Raw genomic sequence first — 23,244 nt, 5'->3', positions numbered from 1 at the left:
ATCTGCCGCAGTCTGCATACGGGATGATTTGAACAGATGTCTCCTTTAAGGACGACACCGAAGGCATTTTTCTTCTCTCCGCCGGTACGAAGGCTGAATTTGTCATACAATCTCACAAGTAGAGCCCGAGCAGCCCATGAATAAATTACAGCGTTTCATAATTGATTGAGGAAGAGAAAAAGAAAAAAAAAACAAAAAAAAAAGATGCAGATGTGACAATAGTTGGCAAAACGGCTCGGCGGCTAATTGAAAAACATCCTTGAAGGGCTTCCAGATGTAGTTGTCATTTCCTTTTTCTCTCTCCTTTTCTTTTTTTTCTCCTCCTCCCCACGGTGAAGCCCAGGATTAAGAATTCATCTCGCCAAGACTCCGCTCGCTCGCTCGCTCGCCTCTCGCTCTCATTTGTCTCACCTCGTCCGCGCCGACCGACGCCGTCTTCTGAAAGACGACGACGACGACGACGACGGCGGCACTGCCGCATATTTTGTCAATATGTCGTTCATCATTATAATAGATGTATGCGATGTTAATGGCGATACTTTATAAAACAGCTTATTAACCTTAATGACGGTGTGATCTTTTACAACTGATAGCTTGTCTCACCTTCAATTATACTGAGTGATGATGATACGGCCTTAATTAATGCTTAAGTGCCTTTTTTTTAACGGCTGTACAGACGCTGACTTGTGCGGCTTTAATGATTTTTTTTTTTTTTTGCGTTTTGCTTATTTGTCAGGTACACAACAGCAGATACTCACGTTATTCTTTAAATGAAGAAGCACCTCATGGGATGAAACGTGGATGTTCTGGATCTGAAGTGCAGATTCAAAAATAAATAAATATTCAAGAAAGTAAAAAAAAAACAAACAAAAAAAACAGACTAACAAACAAACAAAACAGTTTTGGTAAATTTGACCAGAGCATACTGAGATGATCTACTTTTAATTCATCTTGCAGCCGTGTTTGCTGAGCTGCGACCAGAAGAGATAAAGCCGCCGTTAAAAAACACACACACAAATAAAACAAAAGAATGTGTGTTTCCAGAGCCGCTTCTCCTTCTCCTTCTCCTTCTTCTCCTCTTTCTTTTGCCTCGCCGCCGTCCGTCTGTCAGCGCAGCGGAACGCCTCGACGGCGGCGCTCAATCCCACTGTTTGGGAGCACAGATGCACACTCAGTCCCGTCTCCTCCACCGTCTTAATAGTGTTAACCCGTCAGCTGTCCCCAATCTGAGGACACAAGCGGCTCCACTGTTTTCGCCACTAAGCCGGATTTTCACTCTTTCTCACGGAACAAGTAGCCAACACAAGTTCCACTGAAAACCCTCCTCCCTCCTCCTCCTCCCTCCTCACCCCCAGCCTCTCCCTCGGATGAGATGAGACCCTGTTTTCTTCCCTGAATAAAAAGGGGGGGTTTTCTGACTTCTCCCAAAGAAAAAGAGACATTCTGTTGGAGCTGAAATCCTCCTTTAAAACGTCCACTGAGGCTGCGGCTTCATTGACTTTAGTTTCAGCCTCCAGACTTTGAGGCTCCCGTGTTGCATCGCAAACTTTAGTTTTGGGAAACATTTTCATTTTTTATTTTTTCTGTTTTTTAAAATGTGAAAAACTTTCAGAGCTGTGTGTTTTTGATTCATTTCATTCTTTCTGTTCACTTCAGTTGTGCAGTTCGGGCTGCCTCTGGTCGCCGTTTTTCATCCAACCGTTGTGTTTTGGGTCAATGCTTAACGTGATTACAAAATATTTCCCAGCCTCCTGTGCTCGAATAAAAAAGTAGCCAATTATGATGTAGTGGAGTGTTTCAGTGAAGACTCAAATAGAGGTGGAGAAGCTGATATGATTGTTTGTGTGACGCTGTGTAACATTCAAAGGGAACTGTGGGCGTGAAGTGGAGCAGAAGAGGCCGTGGTGTGTTTTTATTGATGCAGCGGATCGCCAGCAATCCAGTGGCTGGATGTGCTCAGGGTTTAGTGATTTTAGAGCAGAGCCTGTATAAGAAAGAGTGACGTCAAAAGGACGTTCAGGTTGCAGTACCCTTTCTGACCATTGCATGCCGCTAACTCCTCCGCACTGGGCCTTTAAGTGTTTAGCGTGCAGATTCTCCGTCATGTCATCCAGCTCACACAGTTTCTTCTTTCTCTGCTCGCCCTCCGCCGTCCATCCGTTCCTTCCTCCTTCCGTCATCCCTTCCTTCCTTCCTTCCTTCCTTCCTTCCTTCCTTCCCTCCTTCTCCCCCTCGCCGCCTTTGTCCGCCGCCTTCCACGTCTGACTTTGTCCTCCCCGCCTCCGTCGTCTTTCACACTCGTCTGCCGCCCCTCTCTGTCCGCTCGCATCGGGCCGAGCGGCGAGCGCCTCTGACAGTGCTCCTAATTAAGACGTAAAACTGCGGGCAGCAGGTTTCTGAAGGTTACACTGTCTATAGCGCAGGAAGTGATAAAGAATGGAGCTGCTGATGACATGTGACGTTCTGCTTGGGAATGATGCAAACCGCTGCTAATGAAGCCGGGGCCGCGGAGGAGAAGACGACAGGGACGTGTGTGTGTGTGTGTGTGTGTGTGTGTGTGTGTGTGTGTGTGTGTGTGTGTGTGTGTGTGTGTGTGTGTGTGTGTGTGTGTGAGTGCGTGCGGTGGTGCATGTGTGCAGGCCCTGCTTGCAGAGGCCTCTGGGATATGGTGGCAGAATATTTGAGTCAATTAGACAGATCGTGCACGTGAGGGCTGCTGCCCTGCACTCGGGCTGATCGGTCCATTAAGAGACAGGCAGGCTGTCGGCTGCTCACATGGAGGATCTCCCAGGAACCCCGGCCGTAACTCAACCTGGCCCACGTTTATTGACTTCCAGCGGAATCCCGCCGCGCTCACGCATTTGTGTGTTAATGTGTAGTTTGAGGTTAAGAATTCACAGATTGTTTCATTTTATTGAAGAAAGTAGTCTTGAAAGTAGTCTTAAAAAAAAATTCCCCTTTTCTTTGAATTTTCTTTGCAAAACATGAATTTATCATTATTTTTTTAATGATAATTATTATTACAAAGCTTTTTTTTTCCAAACTCTCCTTACGATTCATCAAATTAATAACAGATACATAATAAAAAAAAATTGAATTGTTGTATAAAGTAATATTTTGATGTCATGTTTGAATTTTAAAGTGCGATCTCTCCTGATACAACAACAACTGACACGAGACATTCAGGGCCGTTGGCAGTTTTGGTGTCACTGGCTGTATTTTGTGCTGTATGTGTTGGGACTCTGTATTTCCTCACTGAAACTGTGAAGCTGTTCCATCAGAAGTTGTCGAAGCCTCGGCCAGTTTCAATTCAACTCTAAGCGACTGAACCGTTCATGTTAAATCATTATTTTCACGTTAGAGCATTAATATTAAATGTGGAACTCCTTCCACACCTGTTGTTGCTCTGCTCTAGTTCGGTTTGGAGGGGTTTGGAGTTGATATTAGAATAAACGACCCCGATAAATATTTGTGTCCTCCGAGGATTTATAAAAAATTTAAAAAAAATCTTCCCTTTCAAACTTTTAGTCTCCAGTGTTTTGGCACCACACTCTGCAGCGGTGTCACCCGCCATCACCGCTGCACGCGGTCGAGTCTCCTGGCGCGCTGTCAAGGCCCGAGCATCTGCGGTGAACGTAGGAAACCTGAGCGCCGTAAAATATCAAAGCGGAAGCGCGAGTCAAGCTCTGTTTCCGAGCGGCGGCGCAAAAGGAGAAATTGAACTGAAAAGCGAATGCATAAAACATGACAGCTGGCGTTTTTCTTCTTTTTTTTTTTTTCTCCCCCCTTCAGACGAAATAGCCGCGACAAGCTGCGTGAAGCGGCTCATAATAAAGGACGAGGCGCCGCTGATTAACATGCGCGTCGCCCTCACAGTACAGCTTGACTCCCCAAAAACTTGGAAAGTGGCGGCGGAACGCTCTGGGGCCTGTTAATGTAACATCATATGCGCGTCCTCCTGGTGCAATATCTTGTGAGGCCGTGCAGAATGCACAGAGTAATGGCTCCGACGCCGCCGTTAGCAAAACAACATTTGAATGAACGAGGCCGTTTTCAAAGGCGCGGCGTGGAGAACGGAGTCACGCCGGTGAATAATTACACCTCACTCTTGAGCCGAGGCTTCGGGCAGCTGTGACTGCGGCTCCCGACATATGCAGATAAAGCGAGGTCGCGCAGATCGCAGTGGGATCGTGCACAAGTGTTGGTCAAACAGTGGACTCAGAGTTCAGAGTGGAAGGATTTGGGTTTGGAAGACAGACAGTCGCAGACACACTGATAATCAGAGATTTTGCCGGGGACTGAATCAATTTGGCCTCTGGTTGCGACCGCAGGGGTCGGCTGTTGTCTCTGTTGTCTGGGTTGTTTCGACATTTTTCTGAGCTGCTGCCGCTCAAAGCCTGGCCAGAAAAAGGAGGATGCACAAATGCACTTTCGGAACGGTCGAAACGTGTGCTATTGGCACAACACCATGTCAGTCACACTGTGGTAGTGACATCATGCTGTCAACATGAACAAGCACGCATACGAAGTACAAAGTAGATCTCTTAAAAAAGCAGCAGCAGAGGCGGTTAGAAGGAAAGGTGACGAGGACCAAAATAACCAGGACCCTGAGAACAGAAGAGCAGAAGGAACCAAATACCTGAATTGGCAATCAAGACATCTGATTGGTCAGATTTGAATGTGATAGAGGGTTCGTCCAATCACCTTCAAAGTTAGTATTGAAGTTATTTTATTGGTTTTGTTTTCAGGGCTCTTTTCCAGATGGATCTAATTGTTATCTATATACATATGCTATGCATTGAATCCCCGTTTGTATTCATCCATCCATTCATTTACTTTTAATTAACAAGGACTCATTTGGATGTCGACAAGAGAGTCGGGGTTTGCTTTGTCGGTCTGCTCATGTATTGAACCTGATGTTTAATTTAATACTTTGGAATCATTTTTATTATTATTATTTTGTTTAAGTATCTGAGCTTTCACCAGAAGCGAGTTCCTGAAGGAAAATCCAGCAAAAAGACAACCTGCTGCTCTGTAGCACAGAGAGAAATTCTCCTCCTCTTCCTCCTCCTCCTCCTCCTCCTCCTCCTTCTTCTTCCTGCCAAAAATGCTTCTTGCATCCTCTTGCGTTTGCTTTCCGACTCCTCATAAATAAGCAGCCGGTTGCGTTTTCACACGCGCTTCCTCCTCCTCCTCCTCCTCCTCCTCCTCGAATAACAAAGGACAAGATGGAGGGCGAATGTATGCCCCTCGGAAACTCGTGCGGCCGTCAGTGTACATGAGGCTCAGCTCGCCGGCTCGCGGCGTCTAAGCTGCTAAATCTCACCCTCAAACACGGCGCCGCCGCCGCAGCTCGACAATCCTCTCCAGTTCATTGCGGTGTGAGCGTCTGAGCCCAACGTGAACTCTAGCCCAAATGTGACACGCTGGCTCTGGCCATATGCAAGCTTTTCACCCCCCACCACCGCCACCACCGCCACCGCCACCGCCACCGCCGCCACACAAACCCACTCACGCTGGTGTTGTGCGAACACGAGTCACGACCGTTGGCCGCGGCGCTGACACACATACACACCAGCACTGACAGGGGCCAAGCTCCCTCAGCCCAGGCCAAGCCGGGCCTCCACCAGCACCACCAGCACCACCGCTGCTGCCTGAGACTCTAATTGATTTGATGGACTTTAGCGCAGCGTTCACACCCCACCACCTTCCAACAAACCAACAGATTTGTCTCCGTTGAGACAAAAAAAAGTGGCGGTGCCAAACTGCTCCCCCCTCCCTCTTCCCACACACACACACACACACACACACACACACACACACACACACACACACACACACACACACTCCCACCCCTCTCTCTCTCTCGTGGAGAAGGACCCCGACGCTCGGCCGTCGCCTCAGTCAAAGCGCCGCTCTGACAAACTTGTTAATTTCAGTTGCGGCCTGCAGGGCTGCAGGGCTGCAGGGCTGCGAGACGCTTCACCACACTGCAGATCAACATCCGCCACATCCCAGCCCAACCCGCTCAACCACACTTGACTCAAGTTCCTTCTCTGTCGGTTTAGTTTTTTGGGGGGTTTTTTCCATAAATTTCAGGATGTGAGAAGTGCCGTGCGGCTCACAGCTGCTCGTCCGCGGCAGAGAAGCACAGCAGTTGCTTCACACACACACACACACACACACACACACACACACACACACACACACACACACACACACACACACTGCTCAGCCGAGCGTGTGGAACTTAACATACCAATGTGCTGCACTCTGACAAGTGAATAAATAAAGTTGTTGCCTCAAACCACGAGCCTTGGAGTTAAAGAAAAAAAAGGAAAAAAAAAACTGGTGCGAAAGTCCAATGGCAAAAATGTTTGATGTAGGTTGGAGCTCCGCCCACATGGATGCAGCTTCAGAGGTCATTTCCTTTTGATAAAATCCACCTCCACCTCTGCCACTGCACCAGGTTGTTTTAAACAATAGAACCTTAAATCAAAGGTCAACTTTTCACGCCAGCTCACTATTATTAAATTAAATTGTTGAAGAAAAAGTTGTTTATTCCGTAGCGAAGAGTTGCTTCTTAGATCACGGTTTCGCCTTCTAGACGTTTCCTGATGCTTCACTAAAAGCTGATTGGCCAAAAAAAAAGAATAAAATAGTTTCACTTCCAACTGAATAAAGCACCAAACTTTTTTTTTTTTAAACATCTCGCCTGAGAAGCGGCAGAACTTAGTGTGTCCTTTTAGGCAGCTTTGTGAGGTTCCCTGCTCTGTGTGTGTGTGTGTGTGTGTGTGTGTGTGTGTGTGTGTGTGTGTATGTCTGTGTGTGTGTGTGTGTGTGTGTGTGTGTGTGTGTGTGTGTGTGTGTGTGTGTGTGTGTGTGTGTGTGATTGGTAAAATGCCTGTTGACGGTACACCTAGTGTGTGTTGCTGCTGATGTCCTCACTGCTCAGGTCACATTAACCCACTTCTCACAGTTTGTAGCCCATGCTTTTATACACACACACACACACACACACACACACACACACACCTCCCCGTCGTCAGCGTGGCTTCAGGCTCCTCCATGCTGCTGTGTCTCCAGCGTGGCTGGACGATGATCACATTATTTACTGCTGGTATTAACATGCGGCTTGATAAGCATATTTTCCTCAGTGGAACTAACAAGATGCTTTATCGCCCGGCGTCTCGCCCGTCTTCCCATCCTGCTGCTGCTGCTGCTTTACAGCCTTGTAAATAACAACTTTTGCCCCGCTGAGATTTAAAGCCAGAGTTCTGTTGTTGTTTTTTTTGCTGTAACATCAGACTGAGCTGTGGACACACTGACTCGTCTGGGTTGTGAATCAGGAGCCCAGAACTCCTCCGTGTGTGTCGGCTGTGAGCTCTGCTCAATCAGCACGGCATCAGATCATACACAAATCCAAACACTGAAAGAGTGTAATATTAAAACGTGCTTTCATCCAGTATGTATTTCAATAAATATGAACTTGTTAAGTAAATACATTTAGGATGTACTTAAATAAAAGTTAGGATTTTTTTTCTGCGGGAAATTCAAATTATTTACGCCACGGCCATGATTTCTCACTAATTTAATTTTTTTTAAAAATCATTCTTGTGTCATTAATTTAAAAGAAACTTGAATGTGTTCCTCAAGAAGATTAAAAGGGCAAAACAAACAAACAAACACTAAAATGATAAATGATATTAAAGACTTTGTGTGTTTCAGAAGAAACTTTCTCAACCAGAAAGCCACAGATGTTCCCCCATTAAGGCGCATAATAATAAACCGGAATTATTCTGAGAAACGAATAACAACTGATTCATCAACACGCAGCCCAATCATTCTCCTTTGTGTCTTTGATTGGAGAAAATTTCCTATTAATTCTTTTTCTTTCAACTTTCCCTCTGTGGCGTCAGCAGGCCGCACGTTATTAGCTGGAAATTTGGGAAACATAAAAAGAGCTGGGCTGTAATCTGCTGCTGCGTAATTGCTTCTGACGGATCAAGGACTCAATTATGGTTCAAATATAAAATATCTCCCTCTCCAACTCCAAACAGAACATCTCTTATTTTATTTTTTGCGAGGGGGTGATGGTGGTGATATTATTACCGCTATTATCGCCGTTATTATTACTATTATTCCCTTTGCTTGAAATGAAGGGAAGTGAGGTCACGGCTGAACCCAGACCAGCCTCCCTCCTCACCTCTCAGCCGGGCGCAGCGCCAAAGCCATTTCTTCCTGCATTAGTCTCATCAGGGACTCTAATGTGTGCCACCCTCTAGGAGGGGAGCCTCCCTGGCACGTACACACACACACACACACGCACACACACACACACACACACACAGAGCGCCCCGTCTTGACAGCTTACTCCAATTACTGGCTCTCGCTGTCGCATGGCCTGCATCTCCGCTCAGAGCAGATCACATGTGACCCCGTCCAGCATGCCGCTGGTGAAGGGGGAAGTGGAGGAACCGTGCCGGGACCAGGAGCCGTAACACACACCGCACATGTGCACGCATACACACACACACCAAAGGGACACCTTCCAAAAATTGAGGCCAGTCAAAGAGTTTCGTCCCCACCCCCACCCCCCCTCCCCCCTAAAATTTGTAAAACTGAAAAAAAAAAAAATCTGCCTTCTCTGTCCAAAAATTGTTTTTATAAAAAAAAAAATGACAAAAATGAAAAAAGAGAGACTGGCATGGCACTGAAGCACATTGCTGACGATGAGTCATCCCAACTAAAACCTTTGTTTACAAATAGGTTTCTGCCGATTGAATGGTTTGTGCTTTGGAAATGTTGACGGATAAATTAAAGGCAACAAAGTTAAGACCAAATGGATATTCTGCATATTTATTTTCTGGGAGAAAAGTGATTTTTTTTTTCCCCCTATTTTTATCCCTTTGAGGCTTAAAATGGAAAATGCATGATTAATAATATCTGTCAGACTGGAGATTTAGACAATTGAGGCGGCGCGGGTGGAAGGCCTGAGGAGTGAGCGCGAAGTAGTGCGACAACACCCACAAATTATGCACCCAGAGGTTGTGCTATTATCATTATTATTGTTATTATTATTATTATTTTCTACAATACCGTGCTGGTGTGTCAGGAGTGAAACTTTACGGTAAAACAATTGCCGACGTGGACAGCAGCAGGTTGCTGCGTGTCCACGGAACAAAGCTCGAGATGCTAAACCATCTCTTTAACTGCGGTAACTGCAGTTTAGACCCTCCTGGTTTTTTTCTTTCCTTCTTCGTTGTTGTTTGACACTAATAAATAGCTGCTATTTTTTCCATTGTCGCATAAGTAGACGGTCTGAAAGCAGCAGATGTCGTCATAAATTCCTCTCGTGATTGCGGTGCATCATGGGAAAGGAGTCGTGTTTAATGTCTCGGAGCGAGACGCGGAGAACACGGACGCTGTTAATAAATATTTTATCTTTGGTGCCGCTGCTTAGCCTGCTGTTTGCATTTAGAGTCACCCCGAGGTTTGGGGCCACCGCGGCGGCGGCTGCGAGCCTCATTCTCTTTAGCATAAAACAGACTTTTTTTTTTTTCTTTTTGTTTTTTTTCTTTCTGCGGTAAAATATTCAAAGGAATAATATTAGGCGGCACCGCCTGCCTCGTTTCTGGCACAAACACACGAGAGCCGTCGGCCGACATTGCGCCGCGCGGCCTCGCAGACGTGACGCAAACTTATGTTTTGAGCGCAGTTGCGAGTGTTTGCGGCGCCTCTCGCGGCGCCACCGCGAGGACGGCTCGGCCCACGACACATAATCTGAGAGTACAGATGAAGCCCACGGCGCTCTGCAGACACTGATACACTCTGGCGCATGGGAGGAAAATTAGCAAACTGGGCCCCTCTTCATTTTTGTTTTTTGTGTGTGTGTGCGTGCATGTGCGTGTTTGGGTTTATTGTCTAGATGTCCGAGCTTGTTGCTGCAGAGCTCTGAGCTCTCTGTACACTGAGCAGCTGTGGGTCCGCCACTGGCTTGTTGTGTCTTTCTTTTCTTTTTCAATTTTTTTTAAAGGGACAGTTCAGAAATTTAAATTTCACCTGCTCACTGCCATGTCATCGGAAGCTCCAGTCATATTTTCCAATCCACGTAACCATTCCGGAGTTTCACAGGGGATGGAAAATTTCTTGACTACTTCATGAGAAGGCTGCTTCGTGCTGTGAAACTCTACAGCAGTGTTCTGCTATCCCAAATGTCCCCAAATCCTGCTTCACCATAGAGGCGGCTGGTAAATCTGGTCCCAGGGATCCAAAATACAAATTCAGCTGTGCTGTGTTAATGTCTGGTGTTTCTCCTACCCCATGTTTTTACATGTGATTCTACTAAACTGTGCTTCTTCTTGTTCTTGTTCTTCTTTTTTTGCTAACTAGGTCCTCATAAACTTTTCTCCTTTTTTTGTAGACGGCAAAAATGTCCGTCTACTAGGCGATTTGCTTCTTTTTTTTTTAATCTCAGCCCTGAATGCCGCTTGCAATTTTTAGCAAGCGCACAGTTGGAAGAAATGGGCTCAAACTTAAGGTACCGTGACCCTTTGAGAGTATTTCAACTTTACGAGAACATAGCGCTCCAAACAGGTTTTCTTAGCGGCTGCTTAGCACCACTTAAAGCTGCGACTAGTTCTTCCTACAAGCATCTGCTCAGCACTACTAGAGCTGCAGAGTGAGCGCCGCTCTTCACAGGAGGGGACTTTTTTTTTTTTGTTTTACACAACAAATGTTAAGATCCACAGCATGTGGGCATCGCATGGGGGTGGGGGGGGGGGGGGACAAAAAAAATATATATAAAAAAAAAAGAAAATTTGTAACAACAGAAGAATTCTAAATGCAAGTCTTTCGCCTCCCGGGTCAGAAAACAGGCTATCAGCTGGCGCCGTGCGCAGAGAAAAGGCACAAGACGTACCCATTGTACCCAGAAGAAGGTGCAGCAGTCTATAAACTGGCTCTTCCCTGACTGACAGAACGCCTCAGTCTGTCCGCTCGCTGTAAACCCAGTTGTCTGGCTGGAGTGGGTTGACTTGGACGGCTGTGCGTGCGGCGTGTGCGCAACTCGTCTCAGCCCCGTGAACAATCTCTCTTCTGTCTGATCCTCCTGGCACGGCTCCACGCCCGTCCTCCCACCATCTCCCTCGCTCTTATGATTATTTTATCTTTTTTTTTCTTTTCCTTTTTTTTTTCTGAATTCTTTATGCCACGTCGTTCTGCGACGAGGCGCCGTAGCCGCTAGAGCGGAGCGGAGCGGCACGTTGGCCATACAGTACATTCACACTACAGCTATTTGGACGGCGCTCCGGTGTGGCTCCGTCCCGGTCCCTCGGTTGGATTCTGCTCGTCCATTAGTGCCATCTGTGCCTTCCTGCGCCGTCTGTGAAGGCCCCGTCGACGCCAAAACGATTGGCATTTCTCTGGAACAACCAGAGGGACGGTGCCCAGAGCTTTTAGCTGCCAATGATGTGCACTTACTCTGACAAAACCAGAGAGAGGGTGGCGGGGGGGGTGGCGGTGGGAGCGAGCAAGCGAGCAGGAGGCCTGGCAGCAAACAGCTGCACCTACAGTAGCGCAGCACAGGAACATCCACTCATGCCTGCAACAATGGGCAGCCCCGCGCAAAAGTCACGGACGGTTTGGTCTCACAGGTTGGGCCGCGTGGCTCGGCTGCAGGAGTTGCCGTGCACAGGGTTGCAAGGGCGACGAGAGGCAGCAGGTGACCCGCTGATGAGCTGGAGGAAGACCTTTTTTGATTGGTTTTGCAACACTTTAAAGGATGAGTGTGCAACATTTGAGGTCATGTGTTGCCATAAAAGTGGAGTGGAAAAAACACACAAATGGTTTTCTAATGTTTTGCGAATAATAAGCTGCCAAGTTTTCAAAGTCACCCAGAATGTGGATCTGCTCAGAGTTCGGTGACCTTTACCCCGAGGTCACAGCTGGTAAAATGATTTTTTTTTTTGTCAGTTTTCTGTCTGACTGTTAGATGCTGATACTGACTGGGCTTTTTAAAACCTAAGTTCTTCAGGATATCTGCTGTGTTTAAATTGCCCAGAAGTTGACTGAATGTGGAATTCGTGCCGAGACCCAGTTTCTCTCAGTCAGCATGAGGGGTGTGCGTGCGTGCTTGCGTGCATGCATGTGTATGTATGTGTGTGTGTGGTGTTTTGGCCCCAACCTTTGTTTTTCCAAAGTTCTCTGGAGTTTCTTCTTGGCCCCTCTGTGTCTGTAACTGGAGCTGTTCTTCTCCCACTGTTACGATGCTGTCAGTAGGATTCTAATCGGAAGGTTTGTCCAGGTGGCTGACCTGAGGATCCAGCTCTCCCCAGCAAGGGCCCTGTCTGAGGCAACTGGTATTGTCATGGTTCTAGACTAGATTACCGGTGTACCTGAGGCAAGTGGAGGCAGAGGTATTGGAGTATCACAGAGCCACAGTTGCACTGCTGGAGGCCTGACTGCCACTGTGAGGAAGAAAAGCAAAAGAATCGGCAGCCCTTTTCCTCTCCATGTATTTAAATAAGCTCACTTCCCCGGAACCAAGCAGAAGCCAGCGAGGCTCAGACAAACATACGTTGCCACCTGCCTGCAGAACTTCCTTTTCGCCAAGCTGTTGCTTCGTCTCTCTTTGCTCCCGGGTCAGTCAAGTATCCGCTTGTCAGTCACAAACAGAAACTATAGGAGCCGCATGACGGAGACGTAAATATATTTTTCCAGCATATAGTTGGGTCAAGTGTGAGCGGAGGATTGAAGTTTCATCCAGGTCATAGTTATTTACTGATTTGTGTCGGTAAGGTTGGTATACGCGGCGCTCATCAAGGAATCTGTGCTTTGTTATGGCTGGTTCTCATGGTAATGATCATTTGGGGGTGTTGCACTGACGATGTAGTTTGGTGAGATCCTGAGAGAGTTTGGACCCAAGTCCCAAACCAAGAAACCAAATGTAGTTGACAATCATTTTGGACAAAAGCAGCGGTGTGTAATTATTTCACTGCTACATTTCAAAGCAAACAAACAAACTGGCTCCCTGCACCTCCTCACCTGCAAGTCTCGAAGTACCATATCAATTCCTAATAATTGTTGTACATCTATAATTATAAGATATTATTATTTAAAGATATTGAGACTTTCCGGCTTGGAATTAAAACCCAACTACGTATCGTACAATTCAGAATACAATGTAAACTTGAAACCATAGCAGGAAGTTGCTTTATTTTCATGCGGCGCCTCCTGTACCTCTTGTGCTCATTTCATCTTTATTCATCTCGGTACAATGAAAAGAATCGCCCGAGTTGTCAGCGGCCATCATGAATTTGGCCGAGTCTCAGGTGGCTCTGATTTCCCAGCAGGCCAGATGGCAGCGTTGTGTGGGCAGTGTGTTTGGTGTGTGTGTGTTGTGTGTGGGGATGCGGGGCTGTGAGAAGAGGGCCGGCAGCAGCGGCGGCGGCGGCGGCCCGGTGGAGGGAGGGATTGCTCACACTCTGGCTCTCTCCTGAGTCTCAGTCCCACTTGAACTTTTGATTTGTTCAATATGTGGCCGAGGACGGAGAGGGCGACACAACACATGTCCGGCGGCTCGGGCCACCGCAGTCAGCGGCAGCTTCCACTGCTCCTCTCATTTATTTAGTGCCTTGACAGACGCTTCACTTGTATGTTGATGCAGACAAGCTGGTCCAACCTAGAAACTTGCATTGAGGACGCACGAAATGAAAACATTGCAGCAAAAACCAAACAAACACACAATTGATGTGTGTTTTAGGTTAAAAATTGGAAGAAGAAAGAATTAATTATTGAATTAAAGTATTGTTTGCTCCGCCAGAACTGGTGACCATCAACTTTCTGTTGTTTCAGCTTTGGCCCGTCCAAAAAAATAAGGTGAAGTCATAATTTTGCCACAGTTACAGGATTTTGAATGTCTTTGTGCATGAATAAAAAAAGAGGAAATTCCCATTTTGCTTGATTTAAAAAAGAAAAAAAAAATCTTATCGTATTGTTGGACTTGGCACTTTTCCCCTTGAATTTATAAAAAAAAAATTGGAGGAGAAAGAATTTCTTATCCCCCCCCCTTTTTTTTTTTTTTTTCCTTTTGATCCATGACCCTGATGCTCTTCTCCAGCGCCGGCGTTTCCTCCACAGCAACAGTGGATTGTTTGGATCGTGACTGTTGTGTCAGAGCAGCAGAGGGTGTTGGACTAATGCGACGAGTGGTGCGGCCCTGGTGCTGTTGGGTAAAGTAAGCCCTTAGATTAACGAAGCTACTGTATAGGCTGCGCGGCTCTATTGCGCGGACGGGAAAAAGTCTCTGTTCTGGTAATAAAATCTTTCAAAGCCCGCAGCTTATCACTGCAAAATAAGCATCTTGCAACTGGATTACAACTCTCATGCTCGCAAGTGTTTTCTCACTGTCGTCCAGATGGGAGATTCGTTCTGCAACCTAAGTGGATGCCGTCGTTGGTGCATCTTTTCTTTTTTTTTAACATTGTAAATGTGATAAACTATACAGTCAATTAATACCAAACAATCCAACACAAATATTTGGAAGGGAGTGCACTCGCCATCAGCCCTGTGTTTATTTCCTGATATTTGTCTCCGGGAAATTTGGAGACTAGTTTCAGAACTAATTCACAACAACCAGGCGCGACAAGGAGACAAACATGGTTGCCTTGTTTTTGTTTTGTTTTTTTCACTCTTGGACTTGTGTTTCACTTCGAGATGAAACTTGTCTTGAATTTTACTCCAAATTATAGATAAAATATAAAAAGATTTAGATGATTGGTGCCTGTCTTAAACCCTGGACTGATCCAAACTCAGTAATCCATCAGGAAATGAACCAGGAACCTTCTTTGTGTTGTGAGAAAACCATGCAAAGAACTGCATCAACATCATCTCAGTTGCAGATGCGTCCATGTTGCATGTGGCACATCCATCATCAACTTTATTTTGCATGTGTGAGACCATGCATAAGCAAGGTAAAGGCTTTGAATGTGAGTTTTTGACCCTCCCTGTTAACTCAGTATCAGTCCTAAGTCTTGTCAAACCACAAGTACAAGGGTTTCATAATGAACCGGATTCCATCATTGGCTTACTTTTAGTTGCCATGAAAACGGGAAGCAACTGCTGCACACGGCCCTTAAAACCCCACAAAAAGCAGGAGTCAGGTGTCACAGGAGTTTGATGCCACACGATATGCAGCAAACACCATTTATTGGTTGGCTCAGAGTGGATTTCTCCTTTTCCATACGTCCTCATTCGTCCCGCAGGAAGTTCCCACTCCTGAACGCATTCAGGAGGTCCTGCTGCCCGACACCCAACCTCGACGAACTGCCCCCCCACCCCACAGCCCTCCCACTTGTCTCTTCGCCTCTCCATCTCGGCACCTGACTCATCCGGCCGTCCATCTCACCATCACGTCGCCCCTCTGCTGATGAATCCCCACCGACATCTCGTGCTGACGCGCTGGTCGGAGCGTCGCTGGGTGGCTGGATGGCTGGGTGACTGGGTGGGCGACTGGCTGGCTGACTGGCTGGGTGACTGGCTGGGTGGCTAGGCTGCCAGTGGCTCAGGTGGGGTCTCCGTCTCTCCAACGTGGCACTGTTACAGGGCCGCCACCGCCACCACCACCACCAGCACCGCCACCGCCACCGCCACCCCCTCGCTGCCAAGTCGCTCACTCGGGGAACAGCGGAGCTGGAAGCAGTTTGACCGTATTGCGGCGCACCTGCCTCGCCCCTCCGACGCCATATCCCTCGGCTTCGCCCGCCATCCTGATCCCCCTCCACCACCACCACCCTCCACTCACCCCCTCCCCTCCTCAGCGCAGCAAAAAAACACGCAAAATCCACCAAACTCAGCGGCTCGGTTGGCCACGGCCAAAACAGCATCTGATGTGCCTTATTTGTTGACTGTGTGAGATTAGCTGCAGAGGGTCCACGTCGAGGGGCTTAGCACGCAGAGACGGCGGCCCCACCTCACCATCCTTCCATCCATCCATCCATCCATCCCTCCATCCATCCATTGAGCGCCTGGCCAGCCCTGCCAAATAACACAGAGCGGCGCCCCCCCCCCCCAGCTAAAGCCCTGCGCTGCAGTGTGTCGGTGCTGCCGCTGCTCTGCAGCTCCCAGCCAGGCTGTGGTGCAACATGCTGCCGCAGCTCCCACACCACAGGAAGTGGCTGCTCACATTTGCTTCTGGGTTTTTTTTTTGTTTGTTTTTTCCACATTTGTTCGGGGGCTCCGGCGTCAAACCCAAACTCAGAGTGGAAGTGGAGAAAGCGCCTTTGACTCAGAACCTTTGAGGTTCATTTTTGCCCTATCGGCGTCTTCTAGTCACATGTTCCACCCGCATCAATCAGGCGAGACCTTGTCGGATCCATTTAGAACATTTGGCTGCAGCTGCAACTTCCTGCTTGTGCTGTGATGGCGGGGAATGAGAACAACTTTCAAAACATCATTTGTGGCAAACCAGAGAACAGCTGGTGACCTTTGTGACCTCTCGTTCCAAATTCATTTGTTTCTGAAACATTTAAAAGCCTCAAGTGTGTGTGTGTGTGTGTGTGTGCGCGCGTGTGTGTGCGCGTGTGTGTGCGTGTCCTCTCTGATGGCATCTGAAACCTCTGATGTTTCAGGTGTGTCTCGAAAATAGAAAATAGAAGCGAAAACATAGAGCCAGAAAATTTAGAACGGCATTGATTGAAATTTTTTGGACTAAAATTTTTGGAAAACATAGTGACTGAAATCATTTTCTCCCCTTGAAAGTCACAAATTCACAAATTGACTGAGTCAGTTTTTCAGCTTTGTCTCATGTCAAATGTCTTCAATAGTTATGTGAGCAGCAGTAATATATATAAAAAATGATTTTATCATGAACTTCCCTCTGGTCTCACAACTGAGCATGGTGTGTTTCTAAAAAACTGATATAAAACCTCAATTTAGAGCCAAGTGGAAATAGATCCTTGTTTGTTTATTGTTTTTATATTTTGCTGATTGCTACACGTGCATGTTTGGCTTCTCTTTCGCCTCGACATAGAAACACACACACACACACACACACACACACACACACACACACACACACTGCTGGGCCACAGTGGTGGAGGTGCAGCGAGCGGTGGTGGTGGCGGTGGGCTCTGCGGTGGGATTCGCTGTGCTAGAGCTCCCTCTTGGTGCCACTCGGCCTACTGTTGGTGCAACTGGCTGCTGCTGCTTCACCCACAGGCTCAGATAGCTGCACACACACACACACACACACACACACACAAAGGCTGCAGGTTGATTTCAGGCGAAAAAAAAATTGTAAATGATGAGTTTAAATCTTCAAGTTCAATTTTTACCTTCATCAGTTATCAGCATCAGTTGTCTAGTAGTTATTTTTTTTGCATTCTTAGCCACTTTATTTTTGTTAGTGTTACAATGATACTTCACAACTCAAACAACAATGAAATGAAATGAAATTCAGTTAATTAACAAATGTTTAAGAAGTCATTTGGATGATGGTGATTTAAAGTGACGGGAAAAACGCAGTAATCCATGAAGTTGCTTTAGACTTTGAAAGTTTTAACGCCCTTCTCAACACCCCTCCCCTCTCTCTCTCTCTCTCTCTCTCTCTCTCTTTCTCTCTCTCTCTCTCTCTCAGGGCCGCTGCATGAATTTCAGCCGTGTGCCGCACCATCAGTAGCGCCGCTCTGCGCCGCAACAAAAACCCGCCGACGAGCTTCCTGCACTTCGTCCCTGTCGTCGCCTCACAAACTTCCCCCAGCCGCTGAAGCTTTCACGCTCACTCTCCCTCACCCATCCGTCCATCCATCCATCCATCCGTCCATCCGGCCGTCCGTCCATCCATCCATCCATCCGCCCATTTTCAATAGCCGCTTCCTCCTGAACTCAGAGTTGCACACTCCTTTATTCATTAAGTTATTTATTCTTGCTGCCTTTTATTTTCCCCCATTTTTGTTCTCGGGGAGAGAAATGAAAAAGAAGTCCAACAAAAAGAGAGGGGAACTGCAAAAAAAAACTGCAGTGTGCAGTGCAGTGAGAAGCCACTGGGACCATCGAGAGCCTCCTGAGGAGAAGATGCTGCGTGGCCGCAGACTGAGGACGTCTTTAGAAATGAAAAATGAACAAACAAAAAAAGATCCTGGAGGAAGGGGCGGGGTTTGTGGTGGTGGTGGTGGGGTGTGTGTGTGTGTGTGTGTGTGTGTGTGTGTGTGTGCGCCTCTCGGCGTGGCAGTGGGAACACTCCCAGCGGGGCCTCGCTGCCCTCATGGCGACGTCTCGTCACTGAGCCTCTCTGACTTCAGTCCTCCATCCTGATTGGCCGACAGCGGTGGCGGCGGCGGCGGCGGCGGCCCTGCGACCGCCTCGTCCTGTCGCTTTATCACTGAGAAGTGCACACGCATGACAAACTGCGGACAGGACGCCCCCAGGTGTTGGAACGCCATCGAGACTTTGCCTTTGGTCCACCACTGACGCCCCCACGCCACCCCTCTTTTTTTTTTTTTTCCTGCTCTCCCTCTCTCACTGTGTGTGTGTGTGTGTGTGTGTGTTTGTGTGTGTGTGTGTGTGTGTGTGTGTGTGTGTGTGTGTGTGTGTGTGTGAAGACACCTTCCTTTTCATTATGCGCTCAGGACCAGGAAATTAATAGAGCGTTATTCGACCGCAGGACAGGCCGCCTCCTCGCCGCCTCCTCGCCACCGCCGCCGTCGTCTGCGGCTACGTTTGAGGGATTGATGCCTTCAAGACCTTGACACGCCACCGCCGCTCGCTGGGCTTTTTTTTTTTCTTTTCCCCCTTTAACCCTGTTTCCAGTGCGTCTGCTCCGTGCTCAGCAGGGCGTGCACGGAGCCTCGGCGGCGCCGCCAACCGGCCCGTCGGCGAGGCCGCGTCGCAACCTCAACAAAAGTTGAATTCACATAAAAATGAAAGGCAGACAGCAGCAGCCTGAGCCATGAAGTTGCTCGTCCTCTTTGTTTTTTACAGTTTGTATTTTTAGAGTTATTGGCAGCAAAGACAATAAAGAGGACGCAGCGCCGCCCGCCGCCTCCGTGAACGCAAACTCAAAGCAGCGGATGCGACGGACGGATAAGTATTGTTCATTTTCCAGAAATTATGCCTGACCCCCCCCACACACACACCCCACACACACCCCACACACACCCTCAACCCCTCCCTCCTCCCTCCTCAACCCCATTTTCTTTCTCCTTCACCCCCGAAAAACAAGGGGATGTATATTTGGTACATAGGATGATTTCCCCAACCCCGAAACGATGGGAGGGGGAGGAACTGGGCATAGCAGGGTGGTGGGCGCTGTAGGGGGGTGGGCGGGTGGGTGACCGGGGGGGGTTGGGTGGGGGTGAGGGGTCGGCTGAAGAAAAAGGCTGGAATGATGCAGTCACTTCGGATGGCGCTCCTCAGACGGCGGCTGGATATTGGAGTGGAAACCTGCCAAAGCGCGGCGGCCTTGACGGGAAGCCGTATGGACAGTGACCAGTGGCCGGGTCAGTGGCGCGTCTCGGCGCCGGCCGCACAGCTTATCAAGTGACACCAAAAATAAGTTCAGCCACCATCAAGGCCGCAAACAGGCCGCCGTCACACGTTTGGGGCAACGGCAAAAAAAAACCTTCTAATTATTATTCCTTTGTGTCGCCGTCAGTGTTGCCGCGGTTGTTGTTGTCGTCGCCCCCTGCGGAGCACAAAGGTAAATAACACCATTGTGATGGGGGTGGTAGGGGGTGGGAGGGTGATATTTCTGTCCCAAGCTAAACGCTGCTCCTCTTGCCTCTTGCATAATTTGACATTTAGGACGCGTCTCCTCAGCGGACCAGCAGGAGGCTTCGCTGCAGCCCAGATTATTTCTCTTTCCAAGCAAAAGCACAGAGACGATGTTAAGCAGGACTAATGAGATATTCACAGCAGTCACAACACGAGTCGCCCTGTCCAGACTAAACACACACACACACACACACACACACACACACATCCCCTCTGCGTCCTCACTACTCACACGCTGTCAATCATTTTGCCTATTTTTAAATTCTTTTTTTTTCTTTTTTTTTTTAATATTTGTGTGTGTTGTATTGTAAATATGTGCACTTTCTTAAAAAAACAAACAAACTATTTTTATACTTTTCCACCTGTTACTTTCCGGAATGTAATGTATTTTATTGTATTTTTTCGTTTTGTTTTTTTTTCCACAACATCTATCCAGATTTAAGGAGTTACACAGAAAATTAAAAAATTAATAAAAACTTTTTTTTTTCATTCCATCATTTTTTTTTTATCCTGGTTTGGTTTCAGCCAGAGCGCATCAGTGCATCCCAGTTTTCATTGTTTTTCTTTTCTTTTGAAATAATTGTCCAGCTTCTGCCCTCTATCCTGCTGCACTCATCACAAACCAAAAACAGCAAAAAAACAAAAAAACAAATATGATTTTGTTCATTTTACACTCATTTTATGTTTAGTCAAGCACTTTTTGTTGTTGTTGTTGTTGTTGTTTTCCAATGAGTTCTGTTGTGTCAAATACACAGTCAACGAAAAGCCAACGGTGTGTTTGTTTCATGCTCTTCTTCGTGTGTGTGTGGGTGTGTGTGTGTGTGTGTGTGTGTGTGTTTGAACAGGCGTGTGCGCTGCTAGGGGTGGACATGCTAAAGGCAATCTTTAATTGGGCCCTTGCAGATTTATACGGCCCGACAGGGAACGTGATTATACAGAGTGTGTGTGGACAGAGGAGTGGACAGTGTGCAGCCTCTCCCCCTGTGAAGTCAGTCACCGGAGGCACCTCACACACACACACACACACACACACACACACACACACACACACACACACACAGAAAAAAATCCCTTCAAGGTCTTCAACGCCCCAAAAATGAGGTCTTGCATTTAGTAAAAATATGCGCTCGTACACCTTCTGCTTTATCCGTGTTTGCACTCTGTGACAAGATGCCAGCTGAGGTGTGTGTGTGTGTGTGTGTGTGTGTGTGTGTGTGTGTGTGTGTGTGTGTGTGTGTGTGTGTGTGTGAGAAAAGTACATTTTTGCCTCCTTTCTACCCCAAAATAGCCTCTTTAACAAATTATTCCATCGTGTTCTGCGCTTTAAAGGTCCAGTGTTCAGCATTTAAAGGCCTTTATTGGCCTCTATAGATGGACAGAACAGAAAATATCTGTGTGTGTGTGTGTGTGTGTGTGTGTGTGTTTGTGTTTGTGTTCAGTCAGGAAAAATCACGAAAAAAAAATTCCTGTCGTCTTTATTTGCTCACAATAAGCATGTTTTCATGCGCAACAGCGCTGTTTGCCATGTTGCGCGTCAGATAACAGGGATGAAGATTGCGTTCCGATGCAATTTGCTTTCTCACCATCAGATGGTGCTAGATCTGACATGCTGGGCCTTTAAAAAAAAGAAATAGTCGTACACGCGTTCTGCGAATTCAATCCACACAATAAAGATATAAGCCACATGCCGAGGACACATGCGCACAAAATGTGCACATATTCAACCCCCAGCAAGTCTGCGTCGACTCACTCACAAATATGTTTCTGTGTTGATGCGACATTATTGCAGGCTGGAGCTCACAGCCTGCAACAGCTCGCTGCCATTCAAGCTTATACACGGTTGGCAATGTAAACCAGAAGAGAAATCTAAAGACGGCGCCGCGCGTGCAAAGTTAAAAAAGAAAAAAGGATTTTGGAGATGGAAAGGCGAATTAGCCGAAAGATGTTGCATGTTTGGTGCAGCTGATATATCGTAGGATGCAAAACGGAGACGCATTGAAGGCACGAGGAGAACTTAACTTTAAAGCTGACTGGAGGCGACGCCAGCGAGCGGTTTTACGACTTCTTAAGAAAGAAAAGACAAACAGTCGCGCAACCCCTGCTCCCCCTGATGAAGTTTCCCTGAGTGGAGCTGCAGCTGCAGCTGCTGCGTCTCCAAAGCCAAGTTCAAGAGCCGCGACTCCTCCTGAAGCCCCGCCCCCTGCTGCGTCCCCCAGAGCAGCTTGTTAGAGTTGACTCTTGGTTTGTATTTCCGAGAGCTTTACGGCTAAATCCTTCCCACCCCACGACCCCTTGCCCCCTCCCACCCTGCGTCTTCTGAGGAAGAGCGCAGGTGGTGGTGAGGGGGCGGGGATTAGCGGCAGCTCCACGGCTCACGATCGTCGCAGCTTTACGTCGACGCTCTTTTCCCAGAGAATCTTCCCTAAAAGCCGAGCGAGTCACCAATGGCGACGGAGATCTGGGACACCTGTAAGGTGATCAGACTGCAAGGCGGCTGTTAATAGGGAGCGGACGTGAAAATGCAGATGAAGTTTGGAAATGTTTGTAATATAAAATGAGAAAGTGATTTCTACGAAGCAGACAGACTGGCGTCTCTAATCTCAGCCAGGTGCTTCGCTCGCTGCTGGTTCTGTGATTATGTGTGTTGCTGTTTGACTGTTTCTCAACTGCATTTGAGGTTTAAACGCACAGTTTGTTAAAGTGACTGTGAGGAACTTGTTAGTTGTTAGAAAAGCACAAGAAATAAGAAGAGCAGGCAGTCGATCAGAGGAACCTGTTCTTAGCAGGAAGCTAAACTAGCTAAACATGTCTGTTTCCATGGAGATCTTTTTGTTTCATTTCTGCTGTGCTGCTCCACTAGAGTCTGAGGTGAATCACAAAAATGAATGTATACATGCTAAAGTAACAACTTTCTTTTAAAATGAATATTGAATAGTGTCCCAACACAGATGCTAATCTGTTTGCGCTCGGACATTCCTGCTGCCAACCTGCTGTTGTAGGACTGGAGATTGGTCTCCAGACCACTTTTTAAGCGTCTCGGTCTCGTCTCGGACGCTGAGGCATTTTTACTGGGTCTTGTCTTGGTCTCAGAATGGAGGGACTCTGGGTTTTTGATCCAGACGTTACAGACTCAGCCAACACTGCAATGATATGATAACAGAAAACAATCCAGCTGCTGACGTTTTACCCTCAGTTTGTGTGTTTGACATTCTGCCCCCTTATTCTTAGCTTTTTTTTTAAGTTGTTTTTTTTTCTCTTTCTTTTTTTTCTTTTTTTAATGGTTCAAAATAGTTGGCAAAGCAACAAAATGCTAAAGAAATTTTGAGAAGACACCTTGCTGAAAAGAGATATTGCTTTTCCATTTAGAAGCAAACTTGAATTTAAAAAAGATACTGGTCATTTTTTTTTCTATTTTGTCGATATTTTTCTTAGATATATAAAGTCTTGGTCTGGTCTCCGTCTCCATACTCTCTA

At 47.2% G+C, this 23,244-nt stretch overlaps 1 protein-coding gene across 1 annotated transcript in view; it reads left to right on the top strand.

The window, feature by feature from the left end:
• Nucleotides 1-18,600, top strand: part of antxr2a (ANTXR cell adhesion molecule 2a) — a 60,333-nt gene extending 41,733 nt beyond the window's left edge. Inside the window, exon 17 of the mRNA XM_076047025.1 lies at nt 17,636-18,600. Coding sequence (XP_075903140.1) covers nt 17,636-17,677 — 42 coding nt within the window. The 3' untranslated portion in view covers nt 17,678-18,600. The remainder of the gene's footprint in view (nt 1-17,635) is intronic.
• The last annotated feature ends 4,644 nt before the right edge of the window (nt 18,601-23,244 follow it).

This window comes from Nelusetta ayraudi, unplaced genomic scaffold (assembly GCF_046127955.1).
Source record: "Nelusetta ayraudi isolate G7.1 ecotype Tasmania unplaced genomic scaffold, CSIRO-AGI_Nayr_v1 ptg000092l, whole genome shotgun sequence".
In the NCBI taxonomy this organism is placed as follows: Eukaryota; Metazoa; Chordata; class Actinopteri; order Tetraodontiformes; family Monacanthidae; genus Nelusetta; species Nelusetta ayraudi.
This window is presented reverse-complemented; position numbering and strand designations above follow the sequence as displayed.